The sequence below is a fragment of the Bubalus bubalis genome, chromosome 11 (genome assembly GCF_019923935.1).
Source record: "Bubalus bubalis isolate 160015118507 breed Murrah chromosome 11, NDDB_SH_1, whole genome shotgun sequence".
Taxonomy (NCBI): domain Eukaryota; kingdom Metazoa; phylum Chordata; class Mammalia; order Artiodactyla; family Bovidae; genus Bubalus; species Bubalus bubalis.
In genome coordinates this window covers 34,672,143-34,699,372 of record NC_059167.1, presented here as the reverse complement: position 1 = coordinate 34,699,372, position 27,230 = coordinate 34,672,143, and the positions used below count along the sequence as shown (strand labels likewise).

General features: G+C 39.3%; 1 protein-coding gene across 10 annotated transcripts in view; it reads left to right on the top strand.

The window, feature by feature from the left end:
• The window catches only part of PELI2 (pellino E3 ubiquitin protein ligase family member 2), a 194,708-nt gene that overhangs the window by 142,260 nt on the left and 25,218 nt on the right, over positions 1 to 27,230 (top strand). For 9 of the 10 annotated variants that reach the window (XM_025295473.3, XM_006068138.4, XM_044924937.2 and 6 more), the window contains one exon: positions 25,635 to 25,736. The exons of the other annotated variant lie outside the window; for it this stretch is intronic. In XM_025295473.3, coding sequence (XP_025151258.2) covers positions 25,635 to 25,736 — 102 coding nt within the window. The remainder of the gene's footprint in view (positions 1 to 25,634; positions 25,737 to 27,230) is intronic. 10 annotated transcript variants of the gene reach the window in all.

Genomic DNA, 27,230 nt, shown 5'->3' with positions numbered 1-27,230 from the left:
GTTAAACCACTTCTGTAGCTCACAAAGGTCTGGAGATTGGTTCATGTTCCCACTTGCAGAGTAGAAAGATTTCATAATACAGGGGAAATAGGATAGAGTCTATAACAGAGTAGGAGACAATGAGGCTAAATGATCCTTAGGTCAAAGTCTGCCCTGAACTTGCCCTAACAAAGCTTACAAGCAAGCCCTGAGAGAGAAAACTGATCCAAAGTTAGCATAACTGCTTGCCAGAACAAGTTCAGCACCTTTTAACAAAATTCAGTACCCCAGAACATGAAAATAACAGTGTCTGGCATCCAATCCAAAATGATCAGAAAGGCATAAAAGTAGCAAAATTATGACCTTTACTGAGACAAGAGTGGTGAGAATCAACCAATAGAAACAAATCCAGAAATTATAGACAATTAACAGATAAGAATGGTAAAACAACTGCAATAGTTCTGTTCGCTGTGATCAAGAGTGTAGAGGAATGGAAGTACAAAAAAGGACCCAACTGAAACTTATAAAGTGAAAAATGAAGTGTTTAAAGTGAAATACACACTGGTTGAGGTTAACAGCATTTTAGAAACTGAAGAAAAGGTCACTGAGCTGGAAAACATAGCAATATAAAATATTCAATATAAGGAAAACAGCTGAAAAAACAATGAAGAGAGCCACAGAAAAATATCAAGTGGACTTAAATATGCTTAATTGGTATTTTAGAAATATAAGAGGAGAGAAAAAAAAAAAGAATGATCAGACGCACTACTATACATAAAAATAGATTAAGAAGCTTACTGTATAGCATAGGGAACTCTACTCCATACTCTGTAATAGCATATATGGGAAAAGAATGTGAAAAAGAGTGGATATATGTATATATATTCACTGTGCTGTATATTTGAAACTAACATAATATTGTAAATCAACTATACTGCAATAGGTTTTTAAATGGTCATTTTCCCCCCAAATTTAATGAAAATGAAAAACTCAAGATCCAAAATGTTCAGTGAATCCCAAAGAGAAGAAACACAAGGAATACTACAGTAAGACTTATCACAGTCAAATTGCTGAAGACTGATATAATAAAATCTTGAAGGCACCCAGAGAAAGAAGAGGCAATATGTTCAGGGGAACAAAAATAAGAATGGAAAAACAAAACAAAAAAATTTACCAAAAATGTTGCAAAACCAAAAGACAGTGGGTTGACATCTTCAAAGTACTGGAAAGGAAGAAGGAGGAGGGAAAGAAAAGAGGAGACTCTCAACCTAGAATTCTATACCTAGCACAAATATCTTTCAAAAATGAAAAGAAAGTCCTATTTCAAACAAACAGAACTAAAATGGTTATCAATAGCACAACAATAAATGTTAGATTTTTAGGCCACAAAAAAGTTACCAGAGGGAAATTTGGATTTACACCGAGTACTCTGAACACAGTAAAAATAAGGGTAAATATAAAAGACATTTTTATAATCTCTTCAGAAAATAATTAACAGGTTAAAGCAGAATTAATAATAATACACAGGGTTTATAAGGCTTCTCTGCTGGCTCAGTGATAAAGAATTCATCTGCCAGTGCAGAAGATATGGGTTTATTCCCTGGGTCAGGAAGATCCCCTGGAGAAGGAAATGGCAGTCTACTCCTTCTGGCTCATCTGGTAAAGAATCCACCAGCAATGTGGGAGACCTGGGTTCGATCCCTGGGTTGGGAAGATCCCCTGGAGAAGGGAAAGGTTATGCACTCCAGTATTCTGACTTGGAGAGTGCCATGGACTGTATAGTCCATGGGGTTGCAAAGAGTCAGACACGACTGCGCAACTTTCCCTTTCCTCCCCAAACACTTTTATTCTTGCCTGGGAAGTCCCATGAACAGAGGAGCCTGGCGTACTACAGTCCATGAGGTTGCAAAAGAGTCAGACACAACTTAGTAACTGAAAAACAACAATAACAGGGCTTATAATATATGGAGAAGTCAGATATTTGACAGTGACATCAAGGGCAGGAGGGAGGAATTGTAAGATTTCTGAATTGTTTATCCCAGGATTTCAGGGTTGGTTTGTTATTCAAAAATTAATGTATTTCTTTATGTCTCCTGCCATATTCATGAATTGGAAGGTATTATTGACATGTCAGTTTTCCCCAAAAAATTGATCTAAAGATTGAACACAATTTCAGTCAAAATTTCAGATTGCTTTTATTATGGAAAAAAATTAAAATGCAAACTTACCATATGTAAAATAAGAAATACATGTCATTCTCTGCCCCCCAGTTCCTGCTTTTTATCTTGACCTCATTTTCTGATATAGTGCTCCTGAGCAATAGTGTTTGCTACAGAGTTTGTATTGTAAATCCCTTGGAATGTCCTGTGTGATAAGAGTATCATTTGTTCTGGCAAAGCAAAGGCAACTCTTGGTGGGCTCCTAGATGGAGGGTGGTTACCAGAGTGACCAAGCCATGATGAGAAATTTGGAACTTTCAACCCCAAATCCCCATTCTCCAGAGAAGTGAGAGGAGCTGGAAACTGGGTTAATAATCAGTCACGTCTACATGATGAAGCCGTCATAAAAAGTGTGAGGTTTGGAGAGTTTCTGGGTTGGTGAACACATCTATGTATTGGGAGGATGGCACACCCTAGCTCCATGGGATAGCCCTCCTGTGTGTGTAACCCGTCCAGACCTCTCCCTGTGTGTTTTCAATCTGGCTGTTCATTTGTATCCTTTAAAACACCCTTTGTAATAAATCAGCAGTAGTGAGTAAATTCTTCTTGGGTTCCATGAGCCACTCCAGCAAATTATCAAATCCAAGATAGAGGTCATGCAAACCTCAATTTATAGCCAAATTGGACAGAACGTGTGAGGAGCCTGGAGGCTTACTATTTGTAATATCTAAAGTGGGGAGCACTCTTATGGAACTGAGCCCTTAACCTCTGGGGTCCATGCTAACTCCAGACAGTTAGTGTCAAAATTGCATGGTGTAGAAAATTCACACTTTTGGTATTGGGCATGTTGTGAGAATGAATTAGAAAAATAGCAGAAAGGAGTTTTTTTCCCCTGCTCGTCTTCTGATCCAGCAGTCCTTTCCTAGGTATTTACCCAGGAGAAATGAAAACAATATCCACAGCCTTGTTTGTGATAGCCAAAAACTGTAAATAATGTGACTACCCACTAATTGACGAATGGATAAGCAAATCACTGCCTACCCATACTGTGGAATATCACTAATAAAAACGAACAGGCTACTTGTACACACAATGTAGATAGATATCAAAAAGCCTTTGGTAATTTAAAGAAGTAGGTTGTTGGTCTAGGGGTGTGATTCTCACTTTGGGTGCGACAGGTTCCGGGTTCAGATCCCAGCTGAGCCCAGAGGTTTGGGCTTCCCAGGTACCACTAGTGGCAAGGAGCCGGCCTGCCAGTGCAGGAGGTGCAAGGGACGTGGTTTCTATGGAAATTAAGATTTAATTAATTAAATTATGGAAATAATTCACTGGAATTAAGCCAGATACAAAGGACTACAGATTACATGAAAACACATTGTTTTCATTTATATTATACTTTAGAAAAGACGTAACTATCATGACAGAAAGCAGATCAGCGCTTCTTGGGGCAGGGGAAAAGAGAATTGGCTACAAAGACGAATGAGGCAACTATTTGGCTTGCTAGAACTGTTGTGTATCTTGATTGAAGAGATGGTTACATGACTGTATTTATTTGTCAAAACACATCAAATTGTGCACTTAAAATTGGTAAACTTTTTAAAATGTAAATTATACTCAGCTGATTTTTAAAAGTATGTGAAACAGATTTTCATAAACACAATTTGAGGGCTTGATGATACTCCTAGTGTGAGTAAATAGTATGATGAGTACCTCAAGAAGCCAACAGTCTTATGCTGAAGCTGTACAAGCAGGGTTGCCTGCTTGCTCTCATCAGCCCATATGTAGATTGTTGTGTTCTGTTACGGATATTTCAAAATGAATGTAAAGAGACAGGTCTGTGTTCAAATTAGGATAGCCAGGAGAGGAAAGGGATTTGAAGTCATGTGTTTTGAAGGGAAAACAGAAGTAATGAAAGATGTTTCACCAAGTGAAGGAATACTGAAGGTGAGGTACAAACTGCCTGTCTCTACATATTTGAGGGTCTCTTGTATGGGGATTGGAGATTTTTGTTTGTTTTTTACCTGAATGTTCTGACTACAGGGAAATAGATTTCTAGACACCACAAAGCATTCCAGGCTATTCAAGTTCAACACTTATTTGGACTAGATGGTATTGATAAGAGTGGTATGCTGTCAAGGAGATTCTAGAAACTTCTGAACAATATGCCTTTCTTTAAACTTGTGTTAATAATTTTAACCTATAACACTGTGATTGCACAAATGATTTATATGCATTGTCCTCCCTGATTTCTGCTTCTTAATCTCTCTGCCCCAGTTTTGATCATCTCTTGTTTTTGTAACTCATTCTTAACATTTTATTTGCATGATGCCATACTTTTCTGGTTCTCATCTCATTGTCACTTATGGTTCTTTGTTCCTAATAATGGAAAGATTTGATAGGTCACTGAACTGCATTGCTTTTGAAGTGATTTGCCAGACTATGATCTCATAAATCATATATGATTATGAAAGTTGATATAAATGCCCTCCCCCAAAGCTGGAAATTGTTTTTCTATAAAGCAATGAAGTATAATGAAGGGAGTTTGCAATACAGTGTAGGCTCACTCATTCACTAAGGAAATAACTTACTCTCCCCAAGTCAGTTTTCCTATTTCACAAAATGGGGACAGTTATGTTTACATTGTAGTGGTTGTGTGTGCCAGATGATCAAGTAAAATAATATGCACGAGAATGCTCTACCTTGAAAAAGCACTGTATATGCAGAAATCATTACTATGTTGGTTACTAAGGTGCAGATGTTTCTTATTTTACAAATCTATTTTGAATTTCTTTTTTTAGAGTTGTACTCAAGCAGAGAATTTTATGCATGTTGATTGCTAACCTAATTGAATTTAACATATAAATATATGGCTGAAGGGTGTTGACTTTCCTAGTACCATAAATGAGACTTGCTCTGGTCACATAGGTTATTCTTGAAAAGTTGCTTTTGATAGTTAGCATCTGTAGGGTTGGGTTTCCCAGGTGGCTCAGTGGTAGACTCTCTTGGCTCAGAATCTGTCTGCCTAGCAGGAGACTTGGGTTTGACCTCTGTAGGGAGGATCCTCTGGAGAAGGAAATGGCAACCCACTCCCATATTCTTGTCTGGGAAATCCCATGGACAGAGTCTGGCAGGCTTCAGTCCATGGAGTCACAAAGAGCCAGGTACAGCTTAGTGACTAAACGACAGTCTGTAGGGTTTCCCCCTCAGCAAAGGCTTCATCCACTAGATAGCAATGCATTTGTTTGTTGAATATATTTATATTCTCTCTCTTCCCCAGAAGTATTAGAGACAGAGCTGTGTTTTGTTTTTTTTTAATTAGAGTGTAGTTGTTTTCAATGTTGTGTTAATTTCTGCTGTACAGCAAGGTGAATCAGTTATACATACACATATATCTGCTCTTTTTTAGATTTCTTTCCCATTTATGTCACCACAGATCATTGAATAAAAGCTGGTTTATTTTAAGCAGCGGTCTGCAGGCAAATTTCCTTAGGCAGATCTGTCCCTTTAGCTGGACAGCAAGTGTAATAACACAGCATTGACCCTGCTCATTTTTAGCTGCAGTTCTCAGAGTTTCCTTCCACAGCATCACCCAAGGAATACACATTGCGTTATCTACTGCATGGATAGATCTTTTCATCAGTGGTAGTAATCTTATTGACTTAATAATCAAATCAGATCTGATTCCCCAATGCATTCAATATCAAGCCATTTTACTTTCCCATTGATTTCTTATGTATAAATGGAGTATCTACAGATTTTTCACATCAAACTGTTTCCTCCGTGATGTCCCTTACCCCCTATCCTTGTCCTTTAGCCCTTAATTTCTGAAGGAATGTAAACAATTTTAATAATAGCTGAGGTTGGGTAGAGGATGGTAATGATACTTCTCCCTGTTATTATTGTTTTTCAGTCACTGAGTCATCTGACTCTTTGCCAGCACACCAGGCTCCCCCTCCACTATCTCCTGGAGTTTGCTGAAATTCATATTCATTGACTCGATGATGCCATCCAACTATCTCATCCTCTATTGTCCTCTTCTCCTCTTGCCCTCAAATCTTTCCCAGCATCAGGGTCTTTTCCAGTACGTCAGCTCTTTGCATCGGATGGCCAAAGTATTGGAGGTTCAGCATCAGTCCTTCCGATGAATATTCAGGGTTGATTTCCTTTAGGACTGACTGGTTTGATCTCCTTGCTGTCCAAGGGACTCTGAAGAGTCTTCTCCAGAACTACAATTCAAAAGCATCAATTTTTCAGCACTCAGCCTTCTTTATGGTCTAACTCTCATGTCTGTACATGACTACATGGAATGTGTCCTTAGAATGGAAAGCGGCATGCTGTGCTGCTGCTTTCCTGTTTTACCAGATTTGTAAGGTTTTTGTAATATGCAGAAGGACTCCATTAGTTGGTGTTGGGGCTGACCGTCAAACTGACTTGCTCCTGACCTGACATTCTTTCCACTGTCACATTATGCCCCAGTGCTGTCATCCCCATTTGATTCTTCTATTATATAATATCCCTGATTTCTTTGGATGATATTCTTACCAAATATAGCCAGACTGTAAAAGTCTTAAGATAGAATACGCACAGAGGAAAACATTTTTGTGTACAAGATCTTTCATCCATTTTTATCCGTGACACATTTCATCTGGGGGTTGTCTGAAAGGTTATTGCACTATGCTAGATGCTTAGATTCTTTTGCCCAAGGGCTTCATCATCTAGTGACCCAAGATTTCTTTACTTCCTCCAAATTTATTTTATACAAATATTGTTAAACATGCTTGAACTCAAGATGTAGAATTTTTATAACCCCTCACTGAAGAAATTACTAGAAGACAAATTTCAGCCAAATAGGAGGTGAGTGGAGAATTGTTGGCAAAGAGACTAACACCTAAATGTTGAATTAAACACTCTCTGTAGGACTCAGTTCAGTTCAGTCACTCAGTTGTGTCCGACTCTTTGTGACCCCATGAATTGCAACATGCCAGGCCTCCCTCTCCATCACCTCCTCGCAGAGTTCACTCAAACTCATGTCCATCTAGAATAAAGTAAAAGTGACTTGTCACAGAACAGAATGTAAATGTTATAAATTCTACAATGTAGAAATAACAAATAATAAAAGATGAGAGAGGCAGAGGAGAAAAGGTGGAAAGTGTATGCATGCTAATATCCTCAGATTTTATAGCTGGGAGATAAAAACTATCATTTAAAACAGAAAGATATAAGTATATTCAATGGTTTTTTCAAAAGCAAACAGCAGTAAACATTGTAAAATCAACTAAAAGTGTGTGTGGGAGGATGGTAGAGAGGAAATGAAAATACTCTCATTTATCATTGCCCTTATTAGAGAGTTAATGAGTGCAACCATATTTACATAGTTATATACATAAAAGTAACACAAGGAAAGAAATATAACCCTTCTAAGCAATCATATAAAATACAGAACATAAGGCAAAGAAAGCACAGGCCATAATGTGCAAGATTTTTTTAAGACACTACAGAAGCTCAGAAGTTGAATTTTTTTTAAAAATACCACTTACAATAGCATCAAAAATGGAAAATACAGTTGACCTTCATTATTTGCAGGTGCCATATTTGCACATTCACTTACTAGAATTTATTGGTAATCCCAAACCAATACTTATGGCACATTCACAGCCATTTGTAGGCATGTGCAGCATATGGTGAAAAATTTGAGTTGCCACTTGAGGTTGAACAAGGTGACACTCTGCGTGTTGGACAATGAACTATTTGTGAGAAGTATATATTAAACCAGGCATCTTTAAACAGAAACCCATATAAAACAAGGTTATATGTTGATCAACTGACAAAAATGTTGTGACCCAAGACTCACAGCAGCCTTATCCTGCATTTCTCCTAGGTATTCACAAATTCCGTGTTTGTCACAACTTTATAGAATATAACTCTGGTGAATAACAGGAATGAACTGTACTTAAGGATGAAGCTAACAAAAGATGTGCAAGATGTGCACACTAAAGACTACAAAACATTGCCATGAACCACATCTCCAAATATATGAAGGGAAAGTCTGTGTTCATAGATCAGAAAATTCAGTGTTGATTTCAGTTCTTCCCAACTTGATTTGTAAATTCAACACACTCCTTATCAAAATTCCAACAGACTTTTTTAAAAAAGAAACTAATATTTACTTGAAAATGCAAAAACCTGAAAACACCAAAAGTTTTGAATAAGAACAGAATTGGAATACTCACACTAAGTGACTTCAAGACTTTTTGGCCATGCCACACGGCATGTGGGATCTTAGTTCCCCAACCAGGGATCATATCCACTGTTAACCACTGGACTGCAGGGGAGTCCCTTTCAAGACTTTTTTTAAGCTATAATAATTAAGATAATGTGGTATTAATATAAAGATATATAAATAGATCAACAGAATAGGGTCCAAAAATAGGCCTGCACGTATATGGACAACTGATTCTCAGTACAGGTGCAAAGGCAACTTAATTGAAAAAGATACCCTTTTATACAGGTGATTCTGGACCATATGCAGAAATACAAACTTCTATCCATTCCTTTTATCATGTAAAAAAATTAGCTTAGGATGAATCATAGACCTAAATATAAAACTTCTAAAAGGTGAACCGTGAACTTCCAGATGTTTAAGCTGGTTTTAGAAAAGGCAGAGGAACCAGAGATCAAATTGCCAACATCCGCTGGATCATCGAAAAAGCAAGAGAGTTCAGAAAAACATCTATTTCTGCTTTTTTGTTATGCCAAAGCCTTTGACTGTGTGGATCACAATAAACTGTGGAAAATTCCGAAAGAGATGGGAATACCAGACCACCTGACCTGCCTCTTGAGAAACCTCTATGCAGGTCAGGAAGCAACAGTTAGAACTGAACATGGAACAACAGACTGGTTCCAAATTGGGAAAGGAGTATGTCAAGGCTGTATATTGTCACCCTGCTTATTTAACTTATATGCAGAGTACATCATGAGAAATGCTGGGCTGGAAGAAGCACAAGCTGGAATCAAGATTGCCGGGAGAAATATCAGTAACCTCAGATATGCAGATGATACCACCCTTATGGCAGAAAGTGAAGAAGAACTAAAGAGCCTCTTGATGAAAGTGAAAGAGGAGAGTGAAAAAACTGGCTTAAAACTCAACATTCAGAAAACTAAGATCATGGCATCCGGTCCCATCACTTATGGGAAATAGATGGGGAAACAGTGGAAACAGTGGCTGACTTTATTTTATGGGGCTCAAAAATCACTGTAGATGGTGATTGCAGCCATGAAATTAAAAGACACTCCTTGGAAGAAAAGTTATGGCCAACCTAGACAGCATATTAAAAAGCAGACACATTACTTTGTCAGCAAAGGTCCATCTAGTCAAAGCTATGGTTTTTCCAATAGTCATGTATGGATGTGAGAGTTGGACTATAAAGAAAGCTGAGCACCGAAGAATTGGTGCTTTTGAACTGTGGTGTTGGAGAAGACTGAGAGTCCCTTGGACTGCAAGGAGATCCAACCAGTCCATCCTAAAGGAGATTAGTCCTGGGTGTTCACTGGAAGGACTAATGTTGAAGCTGAAACTCCAGTAACTTAGTCCACCTGATGCAAAGAGCTGACTCATTTGAAAAGACCCTGATGCTGGGAAAGATTGAGGGCAGGAGGAGAAGGGGATGACAGAGGATGCGATGGTTGGATGGCATCACTGACTCGATGGACATGAGTTTGAGTGAACTCAGGGAGTTGGTGATGGACAGGGAGGCCTGGTGCGCTGTGGTTCATGGGCTCGCAGAGAGTTAGACACGACTGAGCAACTGAACTGAAAAGGACACATAGAGAAAAAGCTGTTTGTAATTTTGGATTAGGCAAAGATTTCTTAGACCAAACTAGATTTGTAAAAGAACAAACTGATCAAGATTGAAAACTTCTGCTCTTTGAAAGAAATTGTTCATAAAATGAAAAGGATACACCAGACAGAAAAATTTGCAAATCATACTTATGATAAAGGATTTGTATTCAGAATATATAGAGTTACCGAATTCAATATTAAGAAAATAACCTAATGTTTTAATAGGCAAAAGATTGAACATTTTACCAAAAAAAAGATAAAATATAGATGGCAAATTAGCACATGAAAAGATTCTCAGTGTCATTACTCGTTAGAGAAATGCAAATTAAAACCATAATGAGGTACCACTTTGCACTCATAGGGATGACTGAAATGAAAAGATGACAATACCAAGGGTTGGCAGAATGTGGAACAATTCCTTGCTAATGGGAATACAAAATGTACAACCAATTTGGCAGTTTATTTAAAAGTTTAACAACACCTACCATATGTCCAGCTATTCCACTTCTAGATATTTGACCAAGAGAAATGAAAGGATATGTTTATACAAACACTTGGACATAAATATTCATAATAGCTTTATTTGCAGTAGCCAGAAACTAGTAACCTGGTATCCATCAATGGATGAATGGATGAACAAAATTATAGTATATTCCTGTAAGAGAATACTGCTCAGCAAAGAAGTAATGAACTATTGATACATGCAACAACACGGATCAATCTAAAAAGAATGATGCTAAATAAAAGAAGCCAGATTTTAAAAATAGTACATAATGTAAGATTTCAGTTCTATAGAATGATAGAAAATGCAATCTAATGTCTATAGTGATAGAAAACAAATCCTTGGCTGTCTGGGCATGAGGAAGTGGTTGGAAGGGAAAGAGAATTGCAGAGGTGCATGTTAAGGAAGTTTTGGTAGGTTACTGATAGGTGCATGATTTTGATGATGATGATGGTTTTATGATGTGGAGAAATGACTCATTGGAAAAGACCCTGAGGCTGGGAAAGACTGAAGGCAGTAGGATAAGGGGGACAACAGATGACAAGGTGGTTGGATGGCATCACTGACTCAATGGATGTAAGTTGGAGCAAGCTCTGGGAGATGGTGAAGGACAGGGAAGAAGGGTGTGCTGCAGTCCATGGAGTCGCCAAGAGTTGGACACGATTGAGCAACTGAACAACAAAATGTGTCAAAACTTATCGATTTGTGCATTTATTTATTACGGCTGAACTGGATCTCCGTTGTGGCACCTGGGCTCCTCACTGAGGTACATGGGCTTTCTCTAGTTGCAGCACATGGGCTTCTCTAGTTGTGGAGCACAGGCTCTAGAATGAGTGGGCTCAGTCGTTGCAGTGTGCCAAGTTCTCTGGTTGTGGCACACAGGCTCTCTAGCTGTGGCAAATGGGCTTAGTTGCCCCACAGCATAGGGAATCTTAGTTTCCTGACCAGGGATCAGACTTGTATCCCCTGCATTGGAAGGCAGATTCTCCACCACTGGACCACCAGGGAAGTCCCTGTACATTTTAAATAGATGCGATTTACTGTCTTAATTAGACCTTAGTAAAGCTGTTTCTGTAATAAAAGGCAACAACAGTAATACAAGCAGAGTATAGATATGTCTTGTATCTATCGATAAATGTAAATATTCTAAACTTACATATTCACAGAATTGGATCACATAGAAAAATGTGATCCAGTTATAGGCTGTATATAAAACACATCTAAAACAAAATTATTTAGATTAGTGTTAGGATTATGGAGCATATCAAAGAAATGCAAACAAAAAGAATTGAAGTTATCATCTTAATATTAAAAAGGATTGAATTTAGAGTAAAAAAAATGTATTAACTCAAAGACAGTTTCTATATAATGAAAAGGGATGTAACCCAATGAAGGCCTAAGAGTTGTGATCATTATGTAGAAAATAACAGAATCACTTTCTTTAAACAAAATGTGCAGAAAATACAAGGAAAAAAACATTTTGCATGGTATGCACTTTTTATGACTTTTATATGCTAAAAATAGAAAACTTATCTTTACAACCACTTACTACTGTTCAAATAAGTGTTCAAGTAATATTTTTAATCATAAGTAAAATCATAAATGTACTAAAAAATGGAAAATTGTTCACTTTATTTGGGATTGAGGAAAGCCTTACTAATTATGAGGTAAAAATTTGGAAACCATTAAAAAAATATTGATGTATCACTTGATAAACTTCTAAAAAGCATGTTTTTCGGTTAGTCACTTAGATGTGTCTGACTCTTTGTGACCCCATGGGGTGTGACCTGCTAGGCTCCTCTGTCCATGGAATTATCCAGGCAAGAATACTGAAATAGGTTGCCATTTCCTTCTCCAGAGATCTTCCCAACCCAGAGATTGAACCCGGGTCTCCTGCATTGCAAGCAGATTCTTTATAGTCTGAGCCCCCAGGGAAGTTCATTAAAGTCAGAATCCAATTGAGTGGGGTAACTGGCAACTCTTTTCACAGACAATGGGGGTAATAATGTAAAGAGTACCTATAAATCAAAAAGAAAAAGACCAGTAACACAAAAGAATAATGGACAGAAGATATAAACAGTTCATAGTAAAGAAAAAGAGATGACTTTTAAGCACTTTAAAACATGTTCAGCTTCAGTAATGATAATAGAAATGCTTAAAGGCCACTTTTCACATATCCTACAATACAGACCATGACACTTGAACTCTGTGTTGGTGAGGGTGGGGAAAATACACTCTCAAATACATCTGATGAGAATTTAAATTGGTATAACTTCTAGGCAAAGTAGTTTGACAGTAACTATCAATATTAAAAGAGCACATTTGATCCAGCAATTTTCTCTAGGAATTTCTCTTTTAGATATATTTCCCTGTATGCAAATTGAATGCATGGATATTCATTGCAACATTGCTTGTAAAATAGAAAAATGTTTAGGCTATGCTAAGTCACTTCAGTCGTGTCCAACTCTGTGTGACCCCATAGACGGCAGCCCACCAGGCTCCCCCATCCCTGGGATTCTGCAGGCAAGAACACTGGAGTGGGTTGCCACTTCCTTCTCCAATGCATGAAAGTGAAAAATAAAAGTGAAGCCGCTCAGTCATGTCCGACCCTCAGCGACCCCATGGACTGCAGCCTTCCAGGCTACTCCATCCATGGGATTTTCCAGGCAAGAGTACTGGAGTGGGGTGCCATGTTTAAATGAACTTTAAAAATTGGTAAATCGAGCTACATCTGGACATCAAAAAGAACGATGTAGCACTACTAGCCAGGTGATACAGATCACTGTACAGGGTGTATTGCCAAGTGAGAGAAGCAGGGTACAGAGCGCTGTGGACAGTGTGCTCTCATTTATGATATCTATGCTGCGTTAGCTTAGACATAGATTTTCCCTAAAAGGATACACATGGAACTAGTACTAGAGGTGCTCTCTCTGGAGGGCTGCATCGGAAGGAGCGTATTGTTCACTGGTAACATTTGGTACTCTGCATGCATATTAGCTTTGGGACTTCCCAGGTAGCGCTAGTGGTAAAGAACCCACCTGCCAATGCAGGAGCCGTAAGAGATGTGGGTTTGATCTCTGGGTTGGGAAGATCCCCTAGAGGAGAGCATGGCAACTCACTCCAGTATGCTTGCCTGGAGAATCCCATGGACAGAGAAGCCTGGTAGGCTACAGTCCATGGGGTCACAAAGAGTCGAACATGACTGAAGCAACTTAACTCACACACACACTAGGCAACAACATGTAACAATATTCTTTGCCTTCCAAAACAATCAAGAATCTGGAGCACCCTATATAATTAAGTATTAAATGATCTGATAGAGATTATGAGTGTTTTATTCATAAAAATAGCTGACTAGAATAATAATTATTATTTATTGGGAACTAGATTCTGTGCCCTTTAAAAACATCATTCAAGGTTTTCCAACAACTCTTCAATGCAGGTATTGTACTTTACAGGTTAAGAAACAGATTCAGAATATGGCCCAAGGACACATAGATACCAGAGGCCCTTCTAAGAAGTTCAGTTGATTGAGGCTTGAGGAGGAACATCCAAAGCATGTATGATTGGCTTGCGTGGGGGCAGGTATACATGTTAGGTACATGTATGTTTCCATGTACTTCAGTCATTGTCTTACTCAAAGTTTTGTGTAATAGAATTGCAACCTGCATCATTCCAGCAGGCTGAACATCTTGAAAATACCAGCTGCCAAGATAAATGTTGTCTTTTGAGAGTAAATATTTTCATATTTCTACATAACTGTGATGTGGCCTTATTCAACTGGTTTTATTCTGTGAAGAAAATGAGATTCTTCAGCAGATGGACAAATTTTAAGGCCAAATTTTCAAGGCCAAGCCTTAAAAATAAAATCCCAAGTAAAATGAAGGAAAAAATTGAACTCCCCCCCCTGCAACTTTTCATTTTTTTTTTAATGTCTTTTAAATGAGAGCTTTTGCTTTTTTCACTATAGGTAATCAATAGAGTTTTATATTTTATTTTGAGGCAAGGGTAAATTTTAGTCTTTTTATTCTTCAGTACTCAAAGGATTGTTTTGACAACTGATAAACTGGCCTACATAATTTTTTTTTTTTTATGGTGGGTCTTTGAATATCTTAGTATAAAATCAATTTATGTCATATTCAATTTATTGCACTGGGAAGTTTGCCTGCTTATGGCAAGAAATTAGACCTTGCATTTACTGGTGACTCCCTGTAACACATAGTTTATGGTAGATACCTGTGTATCTTTGGAAACAAGATGTACTTTGTTTTACCCAGTAAATGCATTATTTATGAAAAGTATGTAAATGGAATTACTGAACAATGAATTTCACTTATTCAGCCTAGTCATTTTGCAAGATACTGTTATTTATAATTCATATTTATTAGGGTTCATTCTTTCAATTAGCTTTGTCTCCTGTGACAAGTAGCTCTTATGTATGCAGATACTTTAATGTTCAGATAAGTAAATTAGATGTTGCAATAGACAAATTCACACCCATCTTTTAACACATTGTCCATTGACTGACTAAATATGTCTCCATAAAGTTTACCACCTCCTGTTATGAGAGACCACGGTTAGGTTTCTCTCTTCTAGTCTTAAGGTGTACAACAAAGAGGTATCTCATCATTGTTTTCATTTTCACTGAAATACATGGCATTTAAAATACATTGCATCTTCATCTTTTCTTCCTATATCCCTTCTTTCTCACATCTAACGTTCCAGAGAAAACAAACGGCTGTTCTGAATGTATTTGTTAGAAGTCCGTTTCTCTGTCTCCTACCAGATAAGTGTGACCCCCACCCCCTCCATCCTTCTCCAGGGACCACAGTGGTCGTTACTATGTAGGTAGTCAGCGGCTCTGACATCTGCTGTGTGGGCCTTGAGAGGGGGGAAGCTCCAGAGTTCTGCCTTGCGCTATCAGGACTGTACCCCTCCCTTGTCCTCTCCTGCTTCGTGGGCGCTGCCATGCAGCCAGTGTGGGGTGATGTCTTTGAAAAGTCTGCCTTTTCAAAGTCACCATTAGAAATATACTGTCACTAATGGTGACTAGCGCACACATGTGGTTGGTAATGTAACCTGTTCATGTGTCTAGACGTGTGTCCTCTGTGGGAAAATTGCACATCATCCTTATTTTCCAAAAGACAGGAGACAAAGTAATGGAAACCGGGGATTGCACATTAGGATAGCCTAATAGGTTTATACAGACTTGGATCTGAACCTGTCCCTCGTTCAGCACTTGGTGGTAAACTGGGAGGATATAAAAGTCGCTAAAGCATCTTTGCCCTGAGATAGCTCTAACCTTCCTGGACCCAGGACCAGCACTTGTAAGATGACAAAACTGAGGCACGGAGCATTTAAGTAACCTGCGTAGAGTCCCACAGCTGGTCATCAGTCAAGTAGTAAACCCGCCTGATCTGTACTTTTAGCCATGCAGTATTCTGCCTGAATCGAAGACTGATTCAAAAAGACAGGAGTTCCTGCCCTCAAGGAGGTTTTCTTTCCATCAGTGTAAGTGGTGTATGAGTTCCTGGGAAGAGATCGCTACAAGGCACATCAGCGTGTTCCTGCGCAGCTCTCCACCCACAGCCCTCAGTGTGCCATACTTTCTGAACTGTATCAAGTCATCTCCTGTGATTGGTGCCGTGACCAAATCCAGCTTCAGTGTAATTAGGAGTGACTCCAAGTTAGAAACACGCTTCTGCTCAGACATCCTCTCTGGCATCTGTGTTTGCTGGATTGATTGACCGCGTCTGCTCCAGCCCTGTGCACGCACTGGGTTCTCTGCCAAGGTTTGTGGAATAGCTCAGTGAGCCAATCTCAGACGGGCGTGGGTGTGGCCCACTGCCAAGTTCAACGCCATTGCCTCTAACAAATAGGCTTATCATTTTGATTTAGGCTTATCATTTTGATTTATTTATTTTATGAAACACTGTTGATTCTGATGAAATCCAAGTAGGCATTTTGTGACTTTCTAATTGTAGCCGTGGTTTGGGCACTCATTTGAAATATGGCTCCTTGAAAAGATAGAATATTTTAAGGAGTATATTAATGCAAAAATAAATTATGAATTCCCTTTAGCCACCTCCTCTCTTTAGAAATAGTACTCATGCATATTTTATACATAAATTGACAAGGATGGCAGAGATCTCATCTTCCCTGTAGCAATCTGAACCAGACTGATTGACGATTTATTGCCTAATTATACTTGTCAGCTTGACATAAAAGTCATTAGTTCTGGAAAAACATGTTTTTCAAACCAGGATTATCTCTAATTAATACAATCAATGTCCAACATATATTGAAAGCTAAACGGAACAGTAATCTCTAAAGCTTGTGTTATGGACTACAGGAAAGTGCTGGCTCCAAGCACAGGTTTGTATTTGAGGAGAGACAGTGTCATGTTGTACACCATTCCCTCTGCTTTGAATACAGTGCTGTGAATGCTACTGACATTGACCCATTCTGTTGATAAATTATAAAGGTAATAACAAACGACTTCTGTGAAATGGTTACAGTGGGTGAGCGACAAAACGAGAATCTAGGTCTGGGGCCCAGAGTGCGGCTTTTTCCTCAACATCAGAATCCACTGGCCACTGATCTCTGCGGTGTCCACATATGGTCTTATTCTCCTTTCCTAAAGATTCCCTAGAGAAAAGAATGGCCACCTGCTCCACTGTTCTTACCTAGAAAATCCCATGGACAGAGGAGCCTGATGGGCTACAGTCCATGGGGTTGGGTTGCAAAGAGTCGGACATGACTGAGCGATTAACGCTTTCACTTTTCAAAGTACATGTAAACTTGGAAGCTCAGCAGGATAAAGCAAGTAGTCATATTGAGACAGCCATCTGGCGTAAATATTCCCTTTTGCCCCATGTTCAGGCATGTGCTGTATTATCAGTGGATGTTGCAATGAGGCAAAGCAATGCCAGAGACCTATAGGGCAGCTACACTGTGCCCATATGCGCTGGTACCCTCTAGTACCCACCCCCCGCCTATACGGCCCCAGCATGGCACAGTGGACACGGTGCTCTGGGTAGTAAAGCCATTCATCAGTTATTTCCAATATGCTACAGAGTTCACAGCAGACTCATTCATCTGCTCATAAATGTGCACTTTTCTGCTCTAAATATCAGAAGGTGTTTTTGAACAAAGAAGGTTACATTCATTGGCCCAGTTCAGTCCTACCCCATAACAGATTCCATTATTAAGTTTTTCCATGTCAATTAAAATGTTGTTTCTATAGCAGTCCACCCTATCACAGAAGGTTTGTATTTATAACCAGAATGGCTGGGAAAGGTCAATGTAGTTTTTTTCCATTTTATCAGTTCCTTTCGGCAATAATAGTTTTGCATAGTTATGTATTTGAATTGTACAATGGGCTGAAATATTAACTTACAAATTAGAATGAACAGTTAAAGTAGCTTAAAATAAACTTGCCTAAAACATGGCTGGGGAGCCTGTATTTAATCTACTGTGCCTTATTAAAGAGCGCCGAGTTGTGGACATCGTCTAGAAGGCTATAGAGAACACAAGCTCATGTTACGTTTCTTGGTGGGACCCAAAAGACGAACGGGTCCCTGGCTCCATGAGTAGACTGTTCAGGACATGTTTAGGCTCGTCCCCATCTGATGGGTTGTTAGAGCATCTCTAACTTCTTTGCAAGATGTTTCCTTAGAAACTGAAAGATGGGGTGTGGTGAACAGCATCACAGAATGGCACCAAGTTCGGACACATGGTGCAGAGCTCTTCAGAGCAGCTCGATGAAAACTTGAGATTTATCTGGAAAAGGCTCCTTTAATGCCTAAGCCCGGAGAAGGCAATGGCATCCCACTCCAGTACTCTTGCCTGAAAAATCCCATGGACAGAGGAGCCTGGAAGGCTGCAGTCCATGGGGCCGCTGAGGGTCGGACACGACTGAGCGACTTCACTTTCACTTTTCACTTTCATGCATTGGAGAAGGAAACGGCAACACACTCCAGTGTTCTTGCCTGGAGAATCCCAGGGACGGGGGAGCCTTGGTGGGCTGCTGTCTATGGGGTCACACAGAATCAGACACGACTGAAGTGACTTAGCAGCAGCAGCAGCAATGCCTAAGCCACACCTGGTGTCTGGCCCTCTGCTTTGGCAGGCAAAAACATTATTATCTATCTATTCACAAGAAGAGAAACTATAGAGGCTGCTGCTGCTTTCGAAAACACACTCACTGGATTTAGTCTGATGCTGTGTGGCAAAAGAGCAGTAATCAGTTCTGTAGTAATCGGCATCCTGGACGTCTCAACAAGGGGGATTGTCGAACCCTTGGGTCGTTTGGTTCTGAGATACAGCAATAGAAGTATGCTGTGGATTTGAAGAAAGAGAATTTCTTTTCACTGGAAACCCAGATTCACACACACACACATCACATCACATCCCCTTCAATAAGGCTGACTCTAGTTGAGTAAGGCATGCCCAATTGTGTACATAATACGTGTGATTTGCCAGAGTTGGACATCGTAGCTTCCCCAGTGACACCCGCAGACGTCTGGGTGATGGTGTTGTGTGCAGTGTGACTCTCACTTTCTTTTAACCTGATAACTGACGATTATCACAGTAAAAATACATATTTGTTATAGCCACAACCAACCTCTTAATATGCACTCAGGAGCCTTTGACGGTGCCATCAGAAACACAACCCCTGTTCTCTGTAAATGCACTGTGCTTATCTATACCTGTCCCATGCCCTGGGACACACACATCACCTTGATGCCTTATGTGATCAGTCACATGAGACAGAGAAGATGCTCTTGCCCCAGCAGGCCATGAAAACAGATTGGCTCAGCTGCCATTAGTTGTATAGCTAACTACTGCAACACTTGGTGGCTTAGTGAAAACCATTTGATTTTGTTCATAATTTTGTGGGTCAGGAATTTAGGAAGGGCTCATGTGAGCAGTGTCTGACTGAGGCAAGTGCTGGGACAACTGGTACTAGAGGGTCCATTTCCATGGTGGTTGCTTCACTCACATGTCTGGGTCTTGCTTCTCCATGGCCTCTCTCCCATCATATGGCATTTCAGTCTCCAGGACTCTCCTCGTAGCTTACACTTCCTCTAGTGTGGTGGCCTCCAGGGAGTTAGGTGTCTTCTGTGGTGGCTTAGAATGCCAAGAGCAAGTGTTTGAGGGCAACAGGGGGAAGCTACAAGCCTCCAAGTGTCATGTGTCATTTCTGCTGCATTACATTGGTCAAGTAAGTGACTACAGGCAGCCCAGCTTCAAGGGAAAATGGATTAGATTATACCACCAATCTCCAAAGCAGAAAGTTATGGGCTATAAAGGAGCTGGTTGTAAAACTCCTTTGGGGAATAAATCAGTTTTGCAATTACTGGTTGCCCAACAGCTACTTTGTATTTGAGGAGAAAAAGTGAAATGTCGCGCATTGTTTGTTCTGTTTTGTATTTTTTCTGTACCTTCATGCAGTAAAATCAGTGAGCTTGCCTTTGACTCACGGTTAAATTTTAAGTATGAGGGTAATTTGTTATTGTTTAGTCACTAAGTCGTGTCCAACTCTTTGTGACCCTGTGGACTGTAGCCTGCCAGGCTCCTCCGTCCATGGGATTTCCCAGGCAAGAGCACTGGAGTGGGTTGCCATTTCCTCCTCCAGCGACACTAATAATTAATTGTATATGGACAACAGAGGCAAGAGAGGGCTGAGAGATGACATAAAAAACTTTTTTTTTTTTTTTTTTTAACATTTGGTTGCGTTGAGTCTTAGGTGCAACACCCAGGATCTTTCATTGTGGTATAGGGACTCTTGTGGCACATGGGCTTAGTTGTTCCACAGCACAGGGGATCTTAGTTCCCCAGCCAGAGATCGAAACTGCATTCCCTGCATTGCAAGGCAGATTCTTAACCACTGAACCACTAGGGAAGGCCCAACATGAAGGTTTTAAGTATGATTGGTTGGAATATGGTTACTCTCTTGACTGAATTAGGAAACCCAGGAGGAGACAAAGTTTGGGCTAAACAATATAATGATGCTTTACACTGCAAGTAACAAAATACCCAACCGAAAGCACCCTAAAGCCCTTCATTTTTCTCACAGCTAGTCTGGGGCAGATACGTTTCAGATTTGGCTCAGCTCAAAGATGTCAGGGCTCAGCTTGCTTCTCTGAGTCTTTTGGACTTCCTTTCATGTTAAGTGATGGCCATCTCAGCTCCAGCCATCCCTTAATCATTGTTCATTTCTTATATTATCAGAAAAAGGAAAGAATTCTCTCTTGACATCTCCCAACCCAGGAACTCCACAGCAGATTTCTCACAAGTCCCATTGGTCAGCATTGCGTCACCTTTCCATGTGCTAGCTTTAGAGGAGACTGGAGGAGGTAGTCTTTTCATTTTCAGGCTTTTATGTAAGCAGCCAGCTCAGCTAGCAGGGTGAAAGGCATTAGGTAGGTAACCAACAATGTTTGCCTCCGTGATGAATATCCTTTTCTCTCCCTACACAGTTGATCAAGTCTCACTTAGAAGCCTTATAAAGCTTGAATTAAATGGGCTAAATTGTAACTCTAATAAATTAGTATTTTCTAGAAACCAGTTAGTTTCTCTTTGGGCTTTCTCCCTTTTACTTTGTGATTGAACACCAATCCCACTGCTTCTTAGATTATTTCCCTTATACTTTAAAAAATTGATTGAAAGCTTTTTAGCTTTCATGAATACATGAATCCATCTTGTTAGGCATCTTGCAGAATTCTTTCTGATATCATTACATATTACATATCTTTATTCAGTTTAGTTCAGTCACTCAGTCGTGTCCAATTCTTTGCGACCCCATGGACTGCAGCACTCCAGGCCTCCCTGTCCATCACCAACTCGTGGAGTCTACTCAAATTCATCTCCATTGAGTCCATGATACCATGCAAGCATCTCATCCTCTGTCATCCCCTTCTCCTCCTGCCCTCAATCTTTCCCAGCATCAGAGTCTTTTCCAATGAGTCAGCTCTTCGCATCAGGTAGCCAAAGTATTGGAGTTTCAGTTTCAACATCAGTCCTTCCAGTGAACACTCAGGACCGATCTCCTTTAGGATGGACTGGTTGGATCTCCTTGTAGTCCAAGGGACTCTCAAGAGTCGTCTTCAACATCACCTATCTTTATAAGTGACTTCTAAAGGCTTGTATATAGGGCTTCTCTGGTAGCTCAGTCAGTAAAGAAACTGCCTGCAGTGCAGGAGACCTGGGTTCAATCCATCAGTCAGGAAGATCCCCTGGAGAAGGAAATGGCAACCTACTCCAGTATTCTTGCCTGGAGAACCCCATGGACAGAGGAGCCTGGCAGGCTACAGTCCATGGGGTCGCAAGAGTCGGACATGACTTAGTGACTAAACCACCATATATGTATATAGGGGCTTATAAGAGGAAGACAATTCTGTAGACATTGTGAACCTTGTTTGTTTTTTTTTTTTAAAAAAAAAAAAAAAACTTTTTTGTAAAGTCTGGAGGCTTGGAGGACTCTGTCATTTAGTTGGAGTTGAACCAGGAAAACCAACTGTAGCTGTTGCCTGGATGTCAGCGGATAACTCAGCTGAGCCAAGCCTGTGACACAAGTAGAGTAAAGCCAAGAAGTAAAGGTCTTCAGCTGGGAAGAAAGAGTTCTGACTCGGAAAGGGCCATGGTTTGGGCATCTGAGCACTGCTTAACTTCCTAAGCTGGATAAAGGTGGAATCCTTTATTCTCTGGATCTGTAATTGTCTAATATTTAATTGTCAAATTGTGATATTTTTTAACCTGAAAAAAATTCTCACGTAATAAATTTGAGCTGAGAGTGTCAGTGTTAGTACCTTTGCTAGTGAAAGGTAAAGGAGAGGTGGAGAAGACACAAGGAAAGACACTGCCAAGTGTCATCTTGAATCTGTAGCAGTTCATTCACTCATCCGACCTTCCCTGAATGCCTGCCATGCTCTCGGTGCTGGGGGTGGAGACCACAGAAGACCAGACCTGTCTTTGAGGCACTGATAGTAAGCTGACACGGTGTCAGCCACCTTGCTTCCCCGTCACAATAGAAAAGTGAATATGGCAGATCAGTATTGTCTGCCAGGCAGGTTGGTTAGGCTGGTTCCCCTTACCATGTTAAAGATCTTGGTCTCTGTGTTTGAATGAGTGTAGTGAAATCACTTTATATTACAGTAACTGTGTTTGTACTGAATTCTGTTGAGTGCCAAGAGAAGGCCAGCCTTACCTATTCTTTCTGATATTTCTAAAATAGATCTCAAAGCAACTTGGTGTCTTGGGGAAAATGTTTATTTCCAAATTATCTGATTGATTCAAGTCAGTGAATCTGTAACTTTCTAGAAACTGTCTTTCTGAGAGCCATATCTTAAATATTAAAATTACTGCTGAGAAAATGGTACTTTTCTAACCCCAGAAAAGTTTAAAGCTTCATATGCAGAGAGAAAGCAAAAACTAATGCCAGGTTTATTAAACTCCTCTCTTACCTTCTCTTAAACCCCCAAGTCTGGCCCAACTCTAGACTCGAATGCACAGACAAAATCAAGTGAGCTCTGATTCATGGTATCAAAAGCAAGTGGACACTCTCCATTATTTCTGGGGGGCCCACTGGTGGCCAGAGGTGGCCTGGTTTTTGCTCCTTTTTGCTCCAAACCTCAGTCCTGGCTTAAATCTCCAACTTATTTCTCCAGGACTTAAGTCCTGGCCAACTTATCTCCATGCTTCTCCCCACTATAGGTACAGCCTATTGGGTGGGGCTCTTTGCAGGAATGCCTCCCCTCCCCACTTAACACTGACAGAAGGAGACCCCTGCCAGACAGGAAGTGATTTAGGTAGGTCACAGGGATCTGAAGTTCCTCAGCCATCTCCACCACAGTGGGAAGTTCATCACCTTCTGGGACTTGTTCCTCCTTGGAGGATCAATTTTTCCATTTCTCCATCTTCCCTAAATCCAGAGACTTCCAAAACGGAGCTCTTGTTTAAAACTTTCTTAATTAAATAGTCTCAGAAAATGTGTTTTCCTATGCTCAAAGCATTCACTTTTCCTAAGACTGGTGATCCACATTGATAGCCACATTTGGGAAACTGGAGGAAGTCTGAAATTGTAGTTTGTCTTTAAATGGACTCATCATTCAAGGTGTCCTGAATCAGCATTTAATGCCTTGGGGTCCCCTCGGGCAGGGGCTGGTCTAGATCTTTGATTCCCCTGGTTTTGGTCTGTTTCCAGGAGTGGCACTGGGCTCACGCTCCCTATAAATAGCGTTATTCTCTCTTGTGATAGTCTGGGTCACAGGAGTAGTTTTAGAATAAAACACTCTAGAAGAACTGGGCCCAGAAGCAACTTAGGGCCTGTAAAATGCCTATTTCCAGGACTTCCCAGAGTGGCCCAGAAGCTGCACTAGGTCATGGGGTGAGCACAGCAGGTCTTCCTGGGCATTGATTTCCCAGCAAACTTGTAAGAAATGTTTAAATGTTAAATCTACAGCATGTTAAGGAATAGAATACAAACTTCAGACCGATTTCAAGGTAAGATGTTTCAAGCATGCAAAGCTTCACTTCCAGGCTACTCGTACAAAAATGTCCAACTTTTTAAAAGGCGTTCTGTTCCGGCATTTGTAAACTCCTTCTTTTGCAGATAATTTGCAAACTACAGTTATTTTGTGTAGCATATGTGCCAAAAAAGTTGAGTTGGTGTACTTATAAATGGAAAACTTAAATGCAATAGATACTTTTTAAGGAATCCTAAAATAAGTTGGTGTATAAATAATTACTCCCTGGTTATCAATTTTGTAACTGAGCATAGTAAAATATTTTAAGTGGGTTTTTTCAATTAACTATAAACATCCACTTATCTTAATTGGAAATAGTTCTTTATTAATTTGACTTTGAAAAAATGTCACATATCAATAACTACTGATTTCATGTGACTTATTACTGGAGTTGAGTAATCTAAATAGTATTTTTTTAGATGCCTAATAATAGTAAATGTATAAATTATTATTTCTAATACTTGCATTATCTTCATGATGCATGTACAACAAAACATCAATTCAATGATGACGTTCTTGAGGGCAGCTGATTAAATAACCATGAGGTTAACCAGGCTAACTTCAAAGCTGATTTGTAATCTTATACTATTTATTACTATAAGCAATTGTATTAGTTAAATGTAAATGTTCAGAGTATATTTTCATTAATGTGCTATATATATGTCTAGCTACTTCCAAATGTTTAGTCTTTCTTGGCCTTCATACCGTGTGTCATTCAATAAATGTTTAATAGATAGGCTTATTAAAGTTTTATTTATTTAATGTAAAACATTAGAAATGAAGATAAATTAGGGTAAAGTGGAATGGACAGTATAATTGAAATAATCTGGAGTAGAATTTAAATAAACTTCTTTTGTTAATTTGGAAATTTAAAACTATGTGACCACAACTTAGGATATAGTAAAATGTATCATTATGGAGGAAAAAAGAACAATATTGTATTATTGGTTTCTAGATTCAGTGAACCAAAGACTGTATTATGTTTAGTCTAGTCTAAAAAGAGGTGATGAAACTTAGATGAAACTAACTTAGCTACATTTTTTATTAACTCAAAAACTATCTGGATTAAGCAACTGTTTATACAAGATTTAAATAAGATGTAGATCAGAGTATAATTATCATTGGCTAAAATAGTACATTATTATATGGAAGTTTTAATAGAATATTTACTTTTTTCCAATGATTGTTTTACTCTCATTATAATCCCTATCATGTAGGAAAAATACCATTACAAAATGTTATTGAGTTACCTGTTTTATTGTGAAATTAAGAAAATTTAAATCATGTTAGTCTGAAAAATTCTATTACTGAGTTAAGGTAACATGGAGAAAGTATATATTTTTTTAGGGCTATGATTAAATCAGGGCTTGGAAAGTAGTAAATTAACTTTGATTTGACTTAAGTAAAATATTGTTCCTATTAGGGATGAATATTTGGTAAATCCAGTCTTGTCAATGTGGACTCTTCTGTAATTCAGGGCATAGCAGGATCAGACTCTGGTCTTTAGGAAACCACTAGCTTGTGCTGGGTTTTGCTGATAGAGTGATGTCTCTTAACTCTAAGCAGAGTTGTGATAAGTTGTTGAAATGTTAATGAATTTTTATATATTTTTCTTTCGCTATCAGGCTATCAGCTGCAAAGGTCAACACAGTATATCGTACACTCTGTCAAGGAATCAGACTGTGGTGGTTGAGTACACACATGATAAAGATACGGATATGTTTCAGGTAACATCTTTCTTTTTACATGGAAATCTTTACCACATTTTTCCTTCGATTCTTTATTTTGAAACATAGTCAGAACTCCTGGCACAGTAGTGTTTGGTGATGTCCAAGGGGAAAAGGTGAAGATAATATTAAAATTATTCCTTGTTGGTTTTCAAAAGACCAAGAAAACAGTTCTAAAATTGCAAAAAGAAATTGTAAAGACTACATTCTCAGATCTCAGTGCAATAAAGAGAGACTCTAAAAACAAGAACAGAGACTTTTAGAACCAGCTGTATTGAATTATAGCCAATTAACAATGTTGTGATAGTTTCATGTGGACAGCAAAGGGACTCGTTCGTACATATACATATACATGGGCTCCCTGGTGGCTCAGATGGTAAAGAATCCACCTGCAATGCAGGAAACTTGGCTTTGATTCCTGGGTTGGGAAGATCCCCTGGAGGAGGGCATGGCAACCCACACCAGTATTCGTGCCTGGAGAATCCCCATGGACAGAGGAGCCTGGCGGGCTACAGTCCACGGGGTTGCAAAGAGTCAGACACAGTTGAGCAACTAAGCCCATTCGTGTATATATATACATCTTTTCTCCCCCAAATTCCCCTCCCATCCAGGCTGCCTCATAACATTGAAGACAGTTCCCTGTGCTATACAGTGGGTCCTTGTTGGTTATCCATTTTAAATATAGCAGTGTGTACATGTTGATCCCAAACTCTGTTAACTATCCATTCCCCTCCTGTCCTTCCCTCTTAGTAACCATAAGTTTGTTCTTTAAGTCTTATTTGTAAACAAGTTCATTTGTATCATTTTTTTAGATTCCACATATAACTGATATCATACTATATTTTTATGTCTCTGCCTGACTTACTTCACTCAGTATGACAATCTCTAGGTCCATCTATGTTGCTCAAATGGCATTATTTCATTCTTCTTAATGGCTGAGCAATATTCCATTGTATATATGTACTACATCTTCTTTATCCATTTCTTTGTTGCTAGACATTTAAGCTCCTTCCATATCTGTTGTAACCAGTGCTGCAGTGAACACTGGGGTGCATGTATCCTTTCAGACCATGTTTTCCTCTGGATATACACCCAGGAGTGGGACTGCAGGGTCATATAGTAGCTCTATTTTTAGTTTTTTAAGGAACCCCCATACTCTTCTCCATAGTGGCTGTACAATTTGTATTCCCACCAACAATATTGGAGGTTTTGCTTTTCTCCATGCCTTCGCCAGCATTTATGGATTTTTTGATGATAGCTATTTTGACTGGCGTGAGATAGCTCAGTTGTAGATAAATGATTTACATTTACCTAATAATTAGCAATGTTGAACATCTTTTCATGTGCCTCTTGGCCATCTGTATGACTTCTTTGGAGACATGTCTATTTAGGTCCTCTGCCTGCTTTTTGAGTGGATTGTTTGTTGATTCCTACTAAAGCACATCATTGCTTTGTCACCAAAAGAGCAAATGTCAGCATCTTCATATTATTATA